This window comes from Rhinopithecus roxellana, chromosome 11 (genome assembly GCF_007565055.1).
Source record: "Rhinopithecus roxellana isolate Shanxi Qingling chromosome 11, ASM756505v1, whole genome shotgun sequence".
In the NCBI taxonomy this organism is placed as follows: Eukaryota; Metazoa; Chordata; class Mammalia; order Primates; family Cercopithecidae; genus Rhinopithecus; species Rhinopithecus roxellana.
The window spans coordinates 2,723,218-2,741,775 of record NC_044559.1 but is presented as its reverse complement, the minus strand read 5'-3'; the positions used below and the strand labels follow the sequence as shown (position 1 = coordinate 2,741,775).

General features: G+C 47.7%; 1 protein-coding gene across 1 annotated transcript in view; it reads right to left on the bottom strand.

Moving 5' to 3' along the window:
- Nucleotides 1-18,558, bottom strand: part of DRGX (dorsal root ganglia homeobox) — a 32,886-nt gene that overhangs the window by 9,400 nt on the left and 4,928 nt on the right. The window contains exons 4-6 of the mRNA XM_010382849.2: nucleotides 17,534-17,635; nucleotides 13,597-13,775; nucleotides 13,395-13,507 (exon numbers count right to left, since the gene is read on the bottom strand). Coding sequence (XP_010381151.1) covers nucleotides 13,395-13,507; nucleotides 13,597-13,775; nucleotides 17,534-17,635 — 394 coding nt within the window. The remainder of the gene's footprint in view (nucleotides 1-13,394; nucleotides 13,508-13,596; nucleotides 13,776-17,533; nucleotides 17,636-18,558) is intronic.

Here is an 18,558-nt window from a genome sequence, read left to right as displayed (position 1 = left end):
ATAGACTGAATGTTGATGTCCCCCCACCCCAAAATTCATATGTTGAAATCCTAAACCCCAAGGTTTGGGAGGTGGGGCTTTTGGAAGATGATTAAGTCATGAGTATAGATCTCTCAGGGACTAATGTCCTTACATAAGAGACCCCAGAGGGTCGCCCTGTCTCTTCCTCTTCCACTATACAAGGACACAGCAACAAGACACCATCTATGAATCCAGTGCCCTCACAAGACACTGAGTCTGCCAGCACCTTGATCTTAGACTTCCCAGCCTCCAGAACTGTGAGAAATAAATTTCCATTGTTTATAAGCCCCTGGGTTTATGATATTTAGTTATAGCAGCCCAAACCGACTAAGATGATCCATATCCACATATACTAACACACATATATGCACATAGTGTACATATATATATGTATAGCCATAGACCACATCAATCTAGCATCATAGGTATATGTATGTAAATATAAATTTACTTAGAAATAGAAAAATGTATAAATTTCAATTCTTAATTTAAACTTTTTAATTTGTAAGTTATTAAATATATGTTTATTAGATATATATATATATATATATATATATATTCATAAGTGACATCTTAAAATGTTCCAATACCAAAATATTCACAGTATCTGGTTCTGGGTGTTGAGGCTATGAATTTTTTTATTTGTGTTTTATTGTAAGTTTTGCTCTTTCTAAACTGACCAGGTATTACTCTCATAGAAGGAGTAATCTCCTTGGGGTTTGTGATTTCCTGTCTTCTCTCATTCAGAGATGGTGACAGATGTTCTCCTTCAGCACAGAGTCCCCCATAGGTTGCTAAGGGATAAAGACCATGTCTTCACCACCCAGTGAAGACTCCAAGATGACTAATGGCATCCGTCTGTACTCAGGGTATTGACAGCAAACACAGGGCTGAGGGTGTGCCACGAGATTCACCAGCAACCTTCTATTCATCTCCCCTCTCATTTGTGTGGACCAAAGTCAGTGAGTCCCTTCCTGCCCGCCCCCACCCCATGAAACCCCTAAAAGGCCATGACTCCCTCCCTCCCCCTGGCAGACTTGTGCCATCACAAAAGTCTATGCAAGAGCCCTCTGGTCCTTAAATGCAGTCTGAGAACATGCTACTACCTCCTGGACACTAAATTAAAACACACAATTTGATTTCCATTAACTTACAGCAAATTCTGCTGAATTGATCTAATCGGCCTCCATTCCTATATGACATCATGCTTTAAAGGTTTGGTCTGAATATAAATACTTAATGTAATAAATACAGTCTGAAATATTTGATCTCCTTGGCAGTTTAATTGATCTACTACCAAGACTGACAGGAAAAATTAAGTTAGCTCTGTCTCGTCTCTGCCAATAGCACATTTTCATCATAAAGGTATGTGGACTCCAATGCTGGTGACAAGGAGAGCTCTCACACCCCGTTTTCCTGTTGAACATTCAGGTTAGGGTAACAAGAGTTGAACAGAAAATGAATGCATGGATTTATGAGACATCTAGTGTAAACAGCATAGTTCACTTCTTTTCACTTTATAGTAAAATAAATGAACTGATAAACATTCTGTGAGTCATCACACCATTTCCTTATAGCTCACATGGAGAGTTTAAGTGGGAATATTGGTAGATGTCTACAATATTTAAGCGTATTTTTAGCTGCTGTGTTTAAGTGCAGTCACCAATAATCAAACAAAAAACAAGGCCAAATTCACACCTGGACACACTGTCTTCTCCTAATGGAACTCCTGAAGTACTTTCTCCTCCTCTTGTTTTATGGCTTATTTCCTGTCTTTTCACCATGAGCCGTGTTTGTTTTCGTACACACCTCACCTCCCAAGCTTGATGTATGTGCCTCCCCCATCCAATCTCACAGCCCTGATTGCAGAACAAAACTGTCCCATTTTGGTACAAAGTAAACATTCCGTGAATATTTAGTGAAGGGAGAAAAGGAGAGAGAATCTATCTTTCTTGACCGAGTTGGCATATTTTAGTTCTTCAAAGTTGCCATCTCCTGAGTTCTAAGCTTCCTCAATACCCCATGGAAAGAAAAACTGTATTCTTAACAAAGTTACCCAATCTGATTAATGTCAAAATCCCTGGGCTAATTTGGAAGGGGTTTTGGTGGAATCAGCTCTAAATCCCACTTGTCCCTTAATTTCACCTATTACATGTAAGGCCTTTGTCTCGACAATTACTTATGCACTCAGCAAACATTCATTGATGGGGGCCAACTCACCTGACCATTCCAACCAGAGCTTTGTGTTCTGACACAGTCTCAGGGCCAGTGCACATGTTCTATTTCTGCTTGGATGTCTCCGCAGGGTCAAACAAATAATGACAGTGGCCCCCAGATCTAAGGACCCTCAGCACAGCCAGAACAGCCACAGGGACACATGTTCCTGGCAGTCAGATGCCAATTCACACAACCCTCCCTCCTTTCAGTGGCAGCCAGAGCTCGGCATGGGCAGGCTGCTTCTCCTGCTGCCTCTGGCACCAGCCAGAGCCTTCTGCTCAGCTCTGTGCACTCCAGGGCCCCATTGATTAGCAGGAAGGGCAAACCCATCAGCACCCATAGGAAATGGCTTCTGGAAAGTGAGTTGCAGGTTTTCAAGTCAGAAGATGACAGAAGGTGCCTGTCAAAGGAACAGAATCAATACAGGGTGTAGGGGGCTGGAAGGTGGCACACCCAGGTCCCTGAATTGTTGTGCCTCTGACATTCATGCTATGTGACCTTGGACAGTTCTATCTCTTCTCCAGGCCTTCAGGTTCCCCCACTATATTCTGCAGAAGCAGTGGTAACATGCTTGTCAAAGAGATTCCTTACAAATCTTAAGTGCCAGGATTCTCCACCTGTCTTCCTGACATCAGCTAGGCATGGAGGGGCCAGAGTTGACCTAGTCATTTTCCCCATGAGGAATGACCACTTCTGTCCCTTGAGTCCTCTGCTCCCCAAATGCCTGTATCCTCAGAAACGAGCCAAGGGCCCTGGGAGACTGTGTTGTTTTCCTGGAGCCCCATGTGCTGCCCACACACCACGAAGCCCAGTCACCATGCACTGGGTACTGGGAGACCCTCCCATGGGAGAGTAAATGCTTGCAGGAAGCAGAAACCTCTGCCCCGGTGATCCAAACCCAAGCCCTAATCAGATTCCAAGTGACTTTTTGGCCTCAACATCCTGACTCTAACAACAATTACAAGCACTTAGGTGGATTTGGATGTGCCGGATACATGGGCACCATTAGGTATGGCCATTACAGTCTTTGTTTCACAGGTGAGGAGCCTAGCATCCACCCCAAGGTGACCCAGTGTCAAGAAAGAGGCAGCACTGCCAGGTTCCTTCCCTGTGTTCATGTTTCTCTCTGCCTGCGGTCTCTCACCCACTCACAGCTTAAGCATCTTCTCTGGAAAGACTTCTTCCTGTGAAGAAAGTTCCTCCCTCCTCTGGGCTTCCCCATACCTTGTATGCCCTTGTTTGCTTCTATGAGAGTACATGACTGTCACCTGAACTGGGATTCTTGGTGGACCTGTCTGTTTCTCCAAGCCTACCTCCTGAAACCGCCAGACCCTTTGGGTAGGGATAGTCTAATTCATTGGTCTAATTCATTGCTAAGTGCTCAACCTGTGGTTCAGAGTCTGGCAAAGTGTAGCTACTCAGTGGGTGCTGAATGAAGAACAGGAAAGCCTCATCTCTGGAGTCCAGCAGGTGGCCAGCAGTGCAAAGCCAGGTGCCAATATCTTTGGAATCTCCTAAGAGAGGACCTTCTCTCAGGCCCAGAGCAGCACAAGATTCTTTCCTTCTTTTCCCAGACTGCATTACATTTTACTCTGCACCAGACTCTGTGCTGGGGCAGAGGTAGGTGGAAGGATCCAGAGGTGCGTTGGATGTGACCAGTGCCCTTAAAGTGTAAATAGTCACAACTGGAAGTACGGGTGATCAAAAACAAACACCCCAACTCATGGCAGGGGCCAGCATAACCTTGATACTTGTGGCAGTTAGTGTCTACAGTCAGTCTCAATGGACCACACCTCCCAGGACTCACGCCCACATGCAGTCCCCTCTGCCTGAGTCTGGACTGGCCCAGCGATTGGCTTTAATAGGATGCAGCAGCAGTGACACTATACGCATTCTGGGTGTGACCCTTAAGAAGGCCTGGCATCTTCTGCTTTATACTCTTGGTACCCAACCACCACTCAACCCCACCCCAAGCTAACCATAGGAGAGACCATGTGGAGAAAGAGGGAGAGGTTCAGCCTCCCAGCATCTCTGTAAAAGCACCAGACACCTAAGTAATGCCATCTTGTATATACCAGGCCTAGCTGCCATCTGACTGCAACCTCACAAAAGATCCTAAGGAAAAGCAGCCGAAGAACTGACCAGTTGAGCCCAGCCAGTCCTCAGAATGATGAGAGATAACAAAACAGTTGCTATTTTATAATACTAACCTTTGGGGCAACCACAGTTAAGTAAAACCATACCAAAACCTGGAATGGAGGTTATAAGAAAAAAAAAAAAAAAAGTCCATCTCCTCATGATCATAGCTGCAAACACCCTAAAGAAAACATTAGCAAACCAAATTCAGTAATATGTAAAAAGAATAGCATGTCACATCTAATTTGGGTCTATTCCAGGAATGTGCAGTTGTTTTAACATTTACAAAAAAGAATCAATATAATTCATCCACCGGGCGCGGTGGCTCAAGCCTGTAATCCCAGCACTTTGGGAGGCCGAGACGGGCGGATCACGAGGTCAGGAGATCGAGACCATCCTGGCTAACACGTTGAAGCCCCGTCTCTACTAAAAAAAAAAAATGCAAAAAAACTAGCCGGGCGAGGTGGCGGGCGCCTGTAGTCCCAGCTACTCAGGAGGCTGAGGCAGGAGAACTGGCATAAACCTGGGAGGCGGAGCTTGCAGTGAGCCGAGATCCGGCCACTGCACTCCAGCCTGGGCAACAGAGCGAGACTCCGTCTCAAAAAAAAAAAAAAAACAAATATATAATTCATCCTACTAATATATTGAGAAAGAAAAAAATCATACAATCAGCTCAACAGCTACAGAAGAAGTGATGAAATTCAATATTCATTAATATTAGCAATTTTTAAAAATGATAATCAAGAAAAAATTCTTAGAAAACTAGGACAAGAAGAAAATATATTTAATTGATAAAGAGTATATTTAAAAAAAAAAGCAGGCAGCAAACACAACTGTCAAACCCTAAGAGCTTCCTCATGAAATCAATAAAGCAACAGCAGGTCACACACACCACGTATGACATGATTCCATTCACATGAGATGTCCACAATCTACAGAGACAGAGGGCAGGGTCAGGGTTGCCCTGGGCTGTGCAAAATGGAGAAAGTGCCAGTGACTGATAATGGATACAGAGTGGTGAAAATGTTCTAAAATTGATTGTAGCGATGGTGAACACTCAAATGGTGAATATTCTAAAAGTTATTGAATTGTACACTTTAATGGATGAATCATATAGAATGTGAATTACATCTCAATAAAGCTTAAAAAAAAAAAGAATAAGGCCAGATGCCTGTTTTCACCACTTCTGTTCAATACTGTACTAGAGGTTCTAGCCAGCACAGTCCCACAAGAAAAAGAAATTGAAAAGTATAAGCTTGGAAAAGAATAGACAAACAATCTTTATAGACATGCTTGTGTACATACAACATCATAAAGAATCTATGACTAAACCTAATTGCAACAAATCTGGTAAACATAATGCTCAGCCAAAGAACTCAGACACAAAAAAATACATACTGTAGGACTCCATGTATATGTGTGTATATATTTTTGTGTGCTATATATTTAATATATATAAGTACATGTATGTATATGTGAAGTTCAAAAAAGTCAAGACTATAGATTGAGCTCCCCGAGTCCAAAATTTGAAATGCTGTAAATCTAAAGCTTTTGCATGCCAACACGACACCCAAATAAAATGCTCATTGGAGTGTTTCAGATTTAGGATTTTTAGACTTGGGATGCTCAACCACTAAGTAAAATGCAAATATTCTGAAATCCAAAAAAAAAAAAAAAAATCACAAACACTTCTGGTCCAAGCACTGTGGATAAGGGATACTAACCGGTACAGTGTTTCAGTGCCTACTTCAGTGGTAAAGTTATATCATCATTAAAGTCAGCAGAGTGGTGTCTTTTGCTAAGAGGAAAAGTGACGTGAGTAAAACAAGTCACATGGAGTTGGGAGTGTGGAGTGCAAGCAAGGTAATCTGGATGCTTGAAACCATTAATGAAGTCCTAGGTGCATGCTTCTTGCATTTTTCTAATGAATATCCTATTTTACAATACAACCATTATTAAAAAATTAAAAAATTTTTTAAAACATCACAATTTCTTAAAAAAGGAAAACATCATTAAAGAAGAAAAGGGGAAAGATGGTTTCAGGGGGCCTCAGAGGAGGAAGAGGTCACTTCTGACTCTTACATCAGCCTTTGTGGACAAATGCTACGGCCAATACAGCCCTCAGAAGCTGGACATTTCAGCCTGGAAGCCCAAGGGCAAAGACCAAAGCAAAGCAAAACATTCTTAACTAATGCAGGGGCCATACCCTTAGGAAGGCCATGGCCAGACCTCTGCTAGCACTCCCTTCCCCTGCACATCCTTCCCCTCATCCTCACGTACTCTGTGCAGGACCAGGACTGCCGCTCAATTGCTCGTGTCTAGTGAGTGCCATTGCATGCCTGCACAACGCGGGGCACATGACCTACAGCAGCTCCTTCAGTCCTCACAGCGTCCAAGGTGTCTGCGGGGAAGATGGGGCCAGACTCCAGCCTTTCTGTCCCCAGACTTCCTCCCAGCCTGGGCCTTACCTGCAACTGGCTGGAACCATCTCACCTCTCCAGAGGGGATGAGGAGGAAGGCAAGAAGGAGTCAGATCTTACTCCATTGTCCTGCCGCTGTTCTCTGGCCTCGGGCTCTGACTCTAGGCAACCACACTGAGGACAAGGGTCCCCATCATGTCCACCTTGCCCAGAAGGCTGACCCCTCCCACCTGGGAAGTTCAGCTATGATGCTGCCACTCAGCAGGCTGCCCTGCCGGGTACAGGGGGTTGCTGTGACTCCTGCAGCATGAGCATGCAGTGAGTTATGAAAGCTTTCCCCTGGCAGCTGTAATTATGTCCCACCTCACACCCAGCTCTGTGAATCACAGGTTAGAGGCAGACCAGCTAAGTGGGGAGAGCACCTCCTCCACTGTGACTCTCCAGCCCCAGCTGCTCCCACCCGGCCTGTGGCCAGCACTTCCCCGGAACAAACCCAAGCGCCTCCCTGGCCATTAATAACCTCCTCTGCATTAATGAATTGTGAATGCAATCCTGGCCATTAAGACAGCCTAAGAAAATTATTTGTATTGGGACAGATTTTTTTCTAGACACCCATTATTGTCATGTTAATCCTCTCTGCACAGGAGTAGGGTCCAGCTCTCTTCTTATTTGAGAGTTTCCATAAAATAAAACATGCCCACAGTGAGCCCAGCAAGCCTGCCTGGCCATCCCAGAGGACAAAGCACATCACTGCATGAAGCCCTAGGGAGGCCCAACCACGAAATCCTACAAAGGACATCTCAACAGGGTCAAAAATTGGAGCAACAAGGGTTACAAGGAAAGGGTAAATTTCAGTAGCAATAAAGTTTCAGAAATGGGAGAAGTTTTAGAGAAGAAGATACTTTACTGAGTCCTTTAAAAGTGAATGGGGTCTAGGGACTGCAGCTGGACATGAGAATGGAGGACTGGTCAGCAATAGTAGCTGGTGTTCAATGATGGTTAGTGATAGTGTTGCCTCCCACATGCTACACACTGTCCTGAAGGCCTCAAATGCTCTAGCTCGTGTTCTCCTCATTCAGTCTTACGAATTCAGTGCTATCGTGATCTAGATCCCCATTCTGCAGATGAGCGGGCAGAAGCACAGAGTGTTTCGGTGATTTACTCAAGATGTGCATGGCTACAGAATGGGAGAACTACGGTTCACACCAGCAGGCCCTTGCTGGAAGCCACTGTGCTAGTCAGCTGCTTCAGAATTAAAGGAGGAAATACCCGCAAGAGTCTGGTTTCTGATTGCCTAGCTCTGTCTCTGGTGGGCAGCTTCCTGACTCGAGGCAACCAGTTGCCTCACTGCCTGATGGGGTCAGCCCGATGGCCATCCAGGCACCCTCCTGGTAACACTGCAGGCTGGTCTGCCACACCTGCACCCGTGGACACTCCACCTGGCCAGCCTCACTGGAGCAGCCAGGAATTCCTTCCCAAAAAGGGCTGCCATCTCCCACATCCCACCTCCAACCCTTGCCCGGCTCCCTCTGGCCCAAGCAGCCCTGCTGACCTTGGCAGCCACATCTTTCTCGTGCACTTGCTGCCCCACAGGCCCCAGCACCAACCCTGCTGGGCTAGCATCGCCAGCTCTCTCAGTATGTGGAGGGTCTCTCAATATGTGCAAGACAAGGACTTCACATCCATGGCAACCATGCCCAGAACCAAAAGACCAGGACCGTCAGTTCAGAGTCCTCTGATGTGTAACCACACATAATGCTCTCAGCGGTACCCCAATTGCTCACTGGGAAAACAGGTCTTGCCCTGGGGCATTCGGAGCCCTGCATCGACCTCACGTTCTAGCTGGGGGCTGGTGCAGCACGGAACAGCCTTTGCGTGGATCCTCAGTCACAGGAGAGCAGCACTCAGAGGGTATCCAGGGCTGGGCCCAAACCTCCGTGGCCTACCCAGAGACATTTGTTGTCTTTGGTCCAGGGCTGTGTGATACCAGTAAGACCACAAAGCCTGGGGAAAGAGACTAGCACTGATTTGGGTCTGGTAGCTGAAAATAACTTTGATTCATTTCTTCTGGGTGAATTGCAAGCTGCTTGGAGAAGTGGTTGGGATGTCTGGGCTAGAAGGGGCCCCAGGGCTCAGCCCACATTGGTTCTGGTCTCTGTGGTACTGGGCAAGTCCAGCCCCTCCCCCAGTAGACTTATGACTGTTCTCACTTGCTGGGGAGCAGCAAAGGGGGATGTCCAAGTCCTCTCATTGTCCCCCAACCAGCGGTGCTCATCCAGAGGAATGAATGAAAAAGTGGTGTCTGGTAGTGCCAGGCAGGGAGGGAGGGACACATCGGGAACCCGAGGACAGCAGCCTCCATCCCAAGGGGGTGACCCACCCAAATCAGTGATGTGTGAGCAAGCGACTTCCCCTCCCCAAGCCTTGGTTTCTCATTTATAAAAAGAGCTCAGTCAGGTGCCTTCTAGCACGGGCATGCATGCTGTGCTAGTCCCCTAGTTGACTAGCAGCCCCTAGGGAGCAGGATTCAGGCCTGAGAAAAGGAGAACTGGTTCAGCCAATAGCTGTGCCCAGCCACCTCTGGGGATGCAGGAAGATGAGGGAGGTTATGTCATAGCTCAGAGCTCCTCAAACTGAGCTAGGACCTAAAAAATTGGGGTCATTCCTTGCCCAGGCTTACATTGGGCTGTGTGCTTAATTTCTGCAGCTTGGGGAAACCTAAAAGAAGGAGAAGACTGGGCTGCAAAAGCCAGAAACCTGTGCGGCCCCAAGCCACATACCACGTGTTCCACCCTCACTCTATCTCTGGGCACCCTCCCATGGGCACCCAACACACCAACCATTCTCCAGAGGGATCTGGTTCTTCTACTGGCCCCTGGAATGCTTTGCCTATGCCATTTCCTACACCCAGAATCCCTTCCCTCTTTCTTCCTGGACACTATCTAGGGAGACTCTATCATATTCTCCTTCTGTCTCCAGAAACCACCTTTGAAACACACTGTGTGTGTGTACGTGTGTGTCCCACCTACTGGAGAGGGACCCCGGGGATAATTGAACCCCGGGGGTGTTAGAAGCTGACCGTGCTGCAGGCACACACCTCCCACCCCCATCCAGGGTCCTGGAACAGAGATCCCCACACACTTCCAAGAGTGAGTCAGTGCTGACCTGCTGACTCCAAGGCAGCCCCAGGGACTGGCAGCTCAGAAGACCTCACTTCCAGAAGTGTCCCACGTTGGAGCCAGGCGCTTTTAGAATGCAAAGCTGCCACGACCCACATAAGCAAGCCCAGCTTCACCCACTGGTTGTACAACTACAGACCCCCTCTTGCTATAATGCTGACCACACTACTGTGAGAATTGAGTGGCAGGTTGCCTGGTAGAGCACAGGAGAAGTTTCCATAATCAGTCACTTGCCTCCCTTTCCAACACAACTTAGCTTGTCGGAGATTTAAAAGCCACTGCTCAGAGAGACCAGGCAGGAGTGGGCCATGGAAGGGAAAGGTGTCAGGATGAGCCCAGGGAGCAGAGCTTTGCTGGGGACAGGAGGCAGGTATGCAGAGAGAACTCAGAAAGCAGAAATGGGACATCCCCTCACAGCCCAGGGGGTGTCACAAAATGGCAGGGCCATGGCAGGTCGAACCAAGGACCTGCCAATTTGGCCCAAAGACTTGGAGGCAACATTTAAAAGATGGAAATTGTTATGGACTGAATGCTTGTGTCCCCCTCAAAATTCGTAGGTTGAAATCTTGTGATGGTGTTCAGAAGCAGGGCCTTTGGGAGGACTTCGGCTATGAGGGCGGAGCCTTCGTGAATGGGACTCATGCCCTCTTAAGAAGAGTCCTAGAGGACCTTGCTCTCTTTCCACAAGGAGCAGTCAGAAGCCTGCAGCCCCCAAAGAGGGCCCTCACCAGAACCCAACCCTGCTGGCATCCTGATCGCAGACTTCCAGCCTCCAGCACTGTGAGACATAAACTTCTGTGTCTAAGCCACTCAGCATAGGGCAGTGCGTTATAGCAGCCTGAACCAACTAAGACAGGAATACTTTGAATGTAAATACAAATCTCCAGCTTCTCTGGAAAATGCAGCAATTCTGGCAACACAGAATCCACATTCCCACACAGCCACAATCAGCTGGCAGAGCAACAGCTGCCCCTTGAGTGGGCAAAGGCCCCCCATTCTGCCTCTGCCCAACCCTAATCTGAGGGTGCCCCCAGCAAGGCTCCTCGCATAGCTGCTTCTGGTGGTAGCGACATGTGCATTTTACCCAGGCCTCTCTCAGAGTGGGAAAATGACAAACAGACCCAGAGGGCCTCCTGTTTCAAGAAAAGGGAGCAAGAGCTCATTTGTAACTGGGGAAAAAAAGACAACACCTGCACATGCTCACTTTGCGCCCACCTTGCCTGGCTCTGGAAACACGGTATATCGCCGACCTCAAGGGCCCGCCACGCCCCTGATTAGACATGAAGGGGATCTCACAGGGGTGTGCTGTCTGCCCCTGAAGGGCCCCTACAGTGCACAAAGACACGTCCAAGTTTGATGAGCACACTGTGATTCCTGCCACCTCCACAGGGCCCTGTAGTCCCCAAGGTCTAGCAAGAAAGGCAGCAACACAGGAAAGTCCATCTCCAGCAAGGCAGGCATGGGGCAGGCTCCGGGGAAGGTGGGGGCAGATCACAGCCCAGCCAGAAGGGCTTAGGAAAGGGGTGGAGGGGAGAGGAGGAGAGTGGACAGATGTTTGTGGCCACGTTCACTCGGGCCAGTTGGTCCAGTTCAGCACCACCCCCTCCTGTCTGCACCAGCCTCTGTCGTAGGTTGGTGCTGAGCTGGGAGCACCCCCAGGGTGTGGGAGCCACAAGCCCAGCTCTGTCCCCCTCTCACACACTGCCCTCAGCCTCCCCACTGTCCTGGCTGCAGTCTAGTCCTCAAGCCCCATTCAGCCACTGCTGGCGTCCAATGGGGACTCAGCTCAGCCTATCAGAGATGCTGTGGGAATCAATTCCTATTCATGAGGCCAGAGTAGGGTGAGCAACCCTCATTTGTAAAAGAGAAGATGACTTTCCTGACCTGGCCCTTGCCGAAGCAGACAGTGCTGGGTGGACACAGGATTGACTGCTCCTTTGCCAAGCCCCAGCCCCTTGGATGATGCCCGCATCCCACTGGTAATCTTCTGGATTCCCCTTCTAATTGGTTGCCTGCACCCCTCTAGCCCCCGAGCAGCCCACTGTGTCTTGTAAACATGTCCCAAGTTTTCTCTATGGGGTTGGGGAGTGGGGGTGGGTTCTATGTGGCCCCCCGAGCACCTGGACCCTGGAGCTGAAGGAAGTACCAGGAGAAGGTACTGAGCTAAGTCTTGTCGACATCAGCCAACTGAGCCAGGGGATGCACCCAGCTGCCTGGACCACTCAGAAGCAGTCCCAGGCTAAAAGGGCTCCACCTCCTGCAGTGGGAAGTCCAGACTCAGGATCCTGGCATCCAGGGCCATCAAGCTCTGGCCCCCGCTAGGCACCCTCACCCGATCTCTGGGCACTCTCCCATGGGCACCCTCCTTGCCCCTGGAACTCTTTGCATATGCTGTTCCCTACACCCAGAATACCTTCCCTCCTTCTTCCTGGACACTGTCTAGGGAGACTCCATCATATTCTCCTTCTGTCTCCAGAAACCGCCTTTGCAACACAGATTGCCACACTGTGTGTGTGTGTGTGTGTGTGTGTGTGTGTGTGTGTGTGTGTCCCACCTGCTGGAGAGGGACCCTCCTCGAGAGCAGGGAGACCTCAGGCCTTAGCAGAACATGCAGGGGACACCCTAAGGGTGTGTCTCCTACTTCCTATTATCAGAAAAAAAGCCTATAGCCTACCCCTGTGCCCCCACCTCCCAGACCCCCTGTGACAAACGAGCCCCCTAACACTCCCCCAGACCCACGTTGGGACCCAGCTCTGCTCCTGGCCAACACAGCTGCATAGCCTGATCACTGAAGGAATAGGTTTGGGGCCAGTATCTGAGAAACACTGGATGAGCCCATTCCAGTGAGGCTGCTCAGAAATCCCAAGGGCCAACCCCATAGGAACTCCTTTCTCTGAGTCTGACAAAATGTCCCTAACAATTTCCATCCTTCAGACGAGACAACAGCTACTGAGAAGAGAGTACATCCTGGAAAACCACAAATCCTAATAGCTCAGACCTCTAGCATCAGGAGACCTGAGGAAAGCAAGTGGGCCGGCTGCACACATGGAGAGAGAGCTGGGAGCAGGGATGATTGCCCCACCCAGGCCCCACCCATGAGCTGCAGGTTGGCACCTAACACTGTTACCAGGGAGCAGGAGAAAGCTGCGAACATGGAAGTCACTGTGGGGCAGTCTCCTCTAGGACCAGCTCTCTGTGGGTGGAATGATGCTTAGGACATTCTCTCCATGCTCAGGCCGCATGTAGGAAGCAATCAAGATAGCACTGGACAGCACCAGTGGCCCTGGCTGTGACTGACAGGAGGCGAGGAAGCTGCACAGGCCCAGGTGCAAGGATGGCCAAGCTGAGACCCAGGCTGGTCACACAACCTCCACCACCCCCACAAGGTCATGCCCACCAGCCCAGCCGAACCCAAACTCACCTTTGAGGGAGGCCACATGGGACAAGGCCTGGGCGTAGGTGGCTGTGTTCAGGAGAGTCCCCGGCAAGCAGGAGGGGAAGAAAGGCCCTGCAGGACCTACCGTTCGCCCTAGGCTGGCAAAGGAAGGAGATCACATTGAGGTCTCACCCTATGTCTGCAGTGCTGCCCATGGCCCACCGGGCCTAGAGACCCACAGTCTCACCTCTGCTGGGCCTCCAGCACCTCCTTCTTGCTCCGGGCTTGGTCCCCAGGGGGCGGGGAGTTGATGTTTCTCACTGGAGGAGGCGTCACCTCTGCCGTGGGCTCCTTGGCTCCTGGCTCCTGGTCCGAGGCCCCTCTCTCTGTCTTCCTCCATTTGGCTCTTCTGTTCTGGAACCAAACCTGAATCCCCGATGGAAACATGCACCCAGTGAAAATCAGACAGGAGGAGGGAGCCAGAACCCTGGACACAGTGCTGGCACTCACAGCTCACCCTGCAGCCTCCTCTCCACACCACGCCCTCTGAACTGCAGTGTCAGGCCCACAGAGGGGTCAGAAGATCCACTGAAGAGGTTAGGACAGACATTTTTTAATGAACGTTAAATAATAGAAAGTATCCGAATGCCCATAATAAGGGTAAAAGCACTGTCTTGTGGAAATCCTTAACGTTGAGTCACACGCAAGTTCATTTATTTGATGTGAAATGTATTTCCTACTGGAGGTGGAGGATCACCAGCAAAGCAGCTAATGAAACCTAACCCGGGGCTTCCTCATCACAAAGACTCACTAGCTCTTCCGACAGCTGTGGTCTGGGTACCTGGGTGTGTCTGGTCTGGCCTCACATCTATGATATCATCTGGATACACATCATGACATATTCGTGATCAGCAGCCCAGTGTACCCATTAGAAACATTGACTCTGGGTCAGGTGTGGTGGCTCAGGCCTGCAGTCCCAGCAGTTTGGGAGGCCGAGGTGGGTGGATCACTTGAGGTTGGGAGTTTGAGACCAGCCTGGCCAACATGGCGAAACCCCGTCTCTTTTTGTAAAAATACAAAAAGTTAGCTGGGTGTGGTGGTACATGCCTGTAATCCCAGCTACTCAGGAGGTGGAGGCAAGATAATCACTTGAACCTGGGAGGCAGAGATTGCAGTGAACTGAGATCATGCCACAGCACTTCAGGCTGGGTGACACAGTGAGACTCCAGGAAAGAAGGAAAGAAAGAAAGAAAGAAAGAAAGAAAGAAAGAAAGAAAGAAAGAAAGAAAGAAAGAAAGAAAGAAAGAAAGAAAGAAAGAAAGAAAGAAAGAAAGAAAGAAAGAAAGAAAGAAAGAAAGAAAGAAAGAAAGGAAGGAAGGAAGGAAGGAAGGAAGGAAGGAAGGAAGGAAGGAAGGAAGGAAGGAAGGAAGGAAGGAAGGAAGGAAGGAAGGAAGGAAGGAAGGAAGGAAGGAAGGAAGGAAGGAAGGAAGGAGAAAAGAAAGAAGAAGAAAGAAAGAAAGAAAGAAAGAAAGAAAGAAAGAAAGAAAGAAAGAAGAAAGAAAGAAAGAAGAAAGAAAGAAAAGAAGGAAAGAAGGAAAGAAGGAGGAAAGAAGGAAAGAAGGAAGGAAGGAAGGAGGAAGGAAGGAAGGAAGGAAGAAGGAAGGAAGGAAGGAAGGAAGGAAGGAAGGGAAAAAAGGGAAGGAAGGGAAGGAAGGGAGGGAAGGAAAAAAGGGAAGGACGGAAAGAAACACTGACTCTGGATCCAGCCATGGCATAGAATTTGGGACCTCAGTAAATCTGGTTTAGAATCCACTGCATCCCTATGAGGTAAGTAGTCCTGCTATCCCTATTTTACAGATGAGAAAATTAAGTGCAGAGAGGTTAATTAACTTGCCTAAGGCCATCCAGGTGGTAAATGGCAGATCCATAGTTTGAAGCCCACTGGCTTGGCTGGGAACTGTGATTCAAACTGTTTGGGGGTAATAACTGTGGCCACCCCGTAAGCCTTGTTAGGAAGATTGGCATGCCTGCAAAACACTGAGCACAGGGCCTGATGCATAGCCATCCACCACTCAGTAAACATGCACTCATGTCATCTCCATCACCCTCAGGTTACAAAAAGGCTGGTGATTCATCTTGACCTAAGCACGTTCTTAGAGTCAGGTGCAGGGTTCTTTAAGCCTTAGAAACCAAAACTATATTCTGCAGGACAGCCTCATGGAAGCCGGGCAGCCCAGGTTCAAGGAGTTTCCAGAGGTCAGTGAAATCCTGCTTCTGTTTACTCCTTCCAGCAAAACCTCTTCCCTCCCCTCCTGGGAGATAATTCCTGACTACAAAAAAAAAAAAAAAAAAAAATGCTTGACGAGACCTCCCTTCAATTCCCCAGCGCATCCTCTCCTCCTCCCCTGGCTGCTGGCAGGCTGGCCCCAGAGAGAGCCTAGGGTCCTTGAGGCTGAGCCCTCTGCTGGGCTGGCCCACCCTATCTCTTAATTTTCATTCTCTTTTAACTGGGTTTCTTTCTTCCTTTTCTAATCTACTTGGCTTTTAATTGCACATATCAGCAACCATTGAATAATGATTTTATCTATATTCTAAATTTAGGGCAGTTAAATGCAAAGCAAAATGCAGACACTTTCTTGCGTCTTAATTGAATGAAGGTCACAGCTATAACAACATTTAATTGAGCTATTTTTCATTATCATATTTTAATGACTTTGCACTGACAGTTCTCCTGCTTCTGAGGAAAGAGCATGATGGAGTCGTTTATTTCCCTATTTAGTTATTGTTTGACAACATCAGCTTCGATTAAGACCCTGCTTTATAGAACATTAATCATATTTGAATGAGCAAGGGGTATAAATGTAAACACATCTCCCTTCCCGCCACCGAAGCCCATGTCCCCACACGGAGGTTCACTAAACAAACGCTTCACAGCCATTGTCTCTCTGCATAATAGCCAACAACAGCCTGAACAACAATTCCCGGCTTTAATTGTCACCACCCCTATCTTACCCTTGCACCTTTCAGGGAGAAGTTATGATCTTCCACTTCTGAATGCTCAATAATTGTGTCATTTATCTCAATTTGCAGTTCAGTCTTTAGGCAGCTATTGGCAAGCTGGCATTAAAAAAAGAAAGGATAGACGGTATCCTGGCCAAAGGAGATTTTCATTTCCAAATAATAATCAGTTTAATTTGCCTGCATATGACCAATGATTCATGTTCAGATTTAATAATCAGGATCACATAATCTGATTATAGGGGAAATAATTTGTTTACAACCCCCAATTTACTGCTCAGAATTCCATTATCTCTCTTCAGCCATTGGTTTTTAAGAGATACTAACATGACCCAGGGGAACCGAAAGCAAACTATTATATTTCCTACAATTAGATCTTTGCATAGTCTTAACCCCAAGCCCCTACATAAAAAAGAACAGAAACAGCATGGAGGAAACCCCATAAATAAAATGAATATATAATTGTGCTCAAGAACAGCTCGCCCAGAGAGGCAGCACTGTGAATCCCTTCCTCTCGCACTCAAGCACATCTGCTGGGTTTGGCGGGCGGGTTTGTGCACCTAAACGTAATCACTGTGTAGCTGCTAAACAGAAATCCTGTTTAGAGACGCCCACCGTGGGCCATGCTCATCTCTGAAGCAGCCCTATCACTTTTGCTGTTTCAAGATTTTTAAATTGCACATCTTCCTCCGATCCACTTTGTTGAAAGATTCAGAGAGCAGGGGAAAAGTTGGACATGATGCAATTTCTGGAAAGCAGATCCTACCCTGCTTCCCATCTGAAAACGCGGCCCATCTGTGCAATTGACCGGCCTTACCCCAGAGCGGTCAGAGCTGCTTTGAGAATAGCATCTCAGCTCTTTTCTTTCTTTCTTTTTTTATTTTTTTTCCAAAGCAAGGAAATGGATGTGCATTGATGTAATTTAGTACCTTAGAGACGCGGACAAATTAGTGTAGAACATTATCACTAGTTAATTATGAATGACCGATTAATCAACCTAATCTAATATTCCACATTATGTTGATGTTATTAAAGTGCATCATGAAAATGACAGATAGTCTTCATTTGCTTTCTTTGGCCAAATGTGCACTCTGCAGTCATGATGTCAAAAAAAAAGTTTGCCAGTTTTAATATTAGAGAGTTAAATAATTAAAAAGAAGGTTTACCTGCACTCTGGCTTCTGTGAGGTTTATTTTCATGGCGAGCTCTTCTCTGGTGAAGACATCTGGATAGTGTGTTTGGGCAAAAACGGCCTCGAGAGCTTCCAGCTGGTAAAAGGAAAAATTATGTACTGGTGAGAGGCTGTGGCTAGGTGAGGGGAAGCAGATGCATATTTCAAATCTCCTATGAGTGGTGAGGAAGCAGTTTCACACATCAAATCAAGGAAGGACAGGGAGAAAGGAGCTCTTTGGAAGGATCCCACAGAATGAGAATTTCAACCGCGGATGACTTAGGAGCTACAGCTTACTGGCAACCTCAGTGCTCTGGCAAGAAGTAGAAATAAGAGAGGTGTGAATATTTATATGCTTTTACATTTAAGTATTGTCATAGGAATCAAAAAAACCTAATGGTCACCTTATGAACAGTTACAGTAATTGGTATCGCTTTCACCATAGGAAGCCAGGGAACAGAAACAACTTGCAGAAGCCCTCATGGTGTCATCCCACAAAATGCCATAGGGATATTTGGTCACCTTCGCAACCACTCCAGTTCACTCCAAGAGTGGGACACAGGCTGATTGAGGAGAAAGAGCCCAGCTCTGGGAAACACAGTATCAAGGTCCCAGTTGTAGCCCTTCCACTTATGGGCAACTATACCTTGTCCAAGTCAGCCAACTTCCAGGGATCTGGGTTTTCATCTCTGTACTGAGAATGAGAATGTCTGACCTGCCTTCCTCAGAGGGTCACTGTGAGGTTCAAATGATATTGCTGACATGGAAGTGTTCCCCAAACTATCAACCTAAGGCAAGTGGGAGAGAACATTGTTGCTTCTTCTCTCATCTGGGATTACAAGGTTAGTCATCTGCACTCTCCCTTAAACAGATTCCTTGGCACGTAAGTTGTTCAAGAAAACAGAAAGATTCAGTTAACATAATCAATTGGTCTTATTTTAAAAGACAAAGAAGAGTTGCTCAACTCTGATTTGGGGGAGGTAGGAAGTAGCTGATGTTTGAAAGGAGAATCAGCATTGG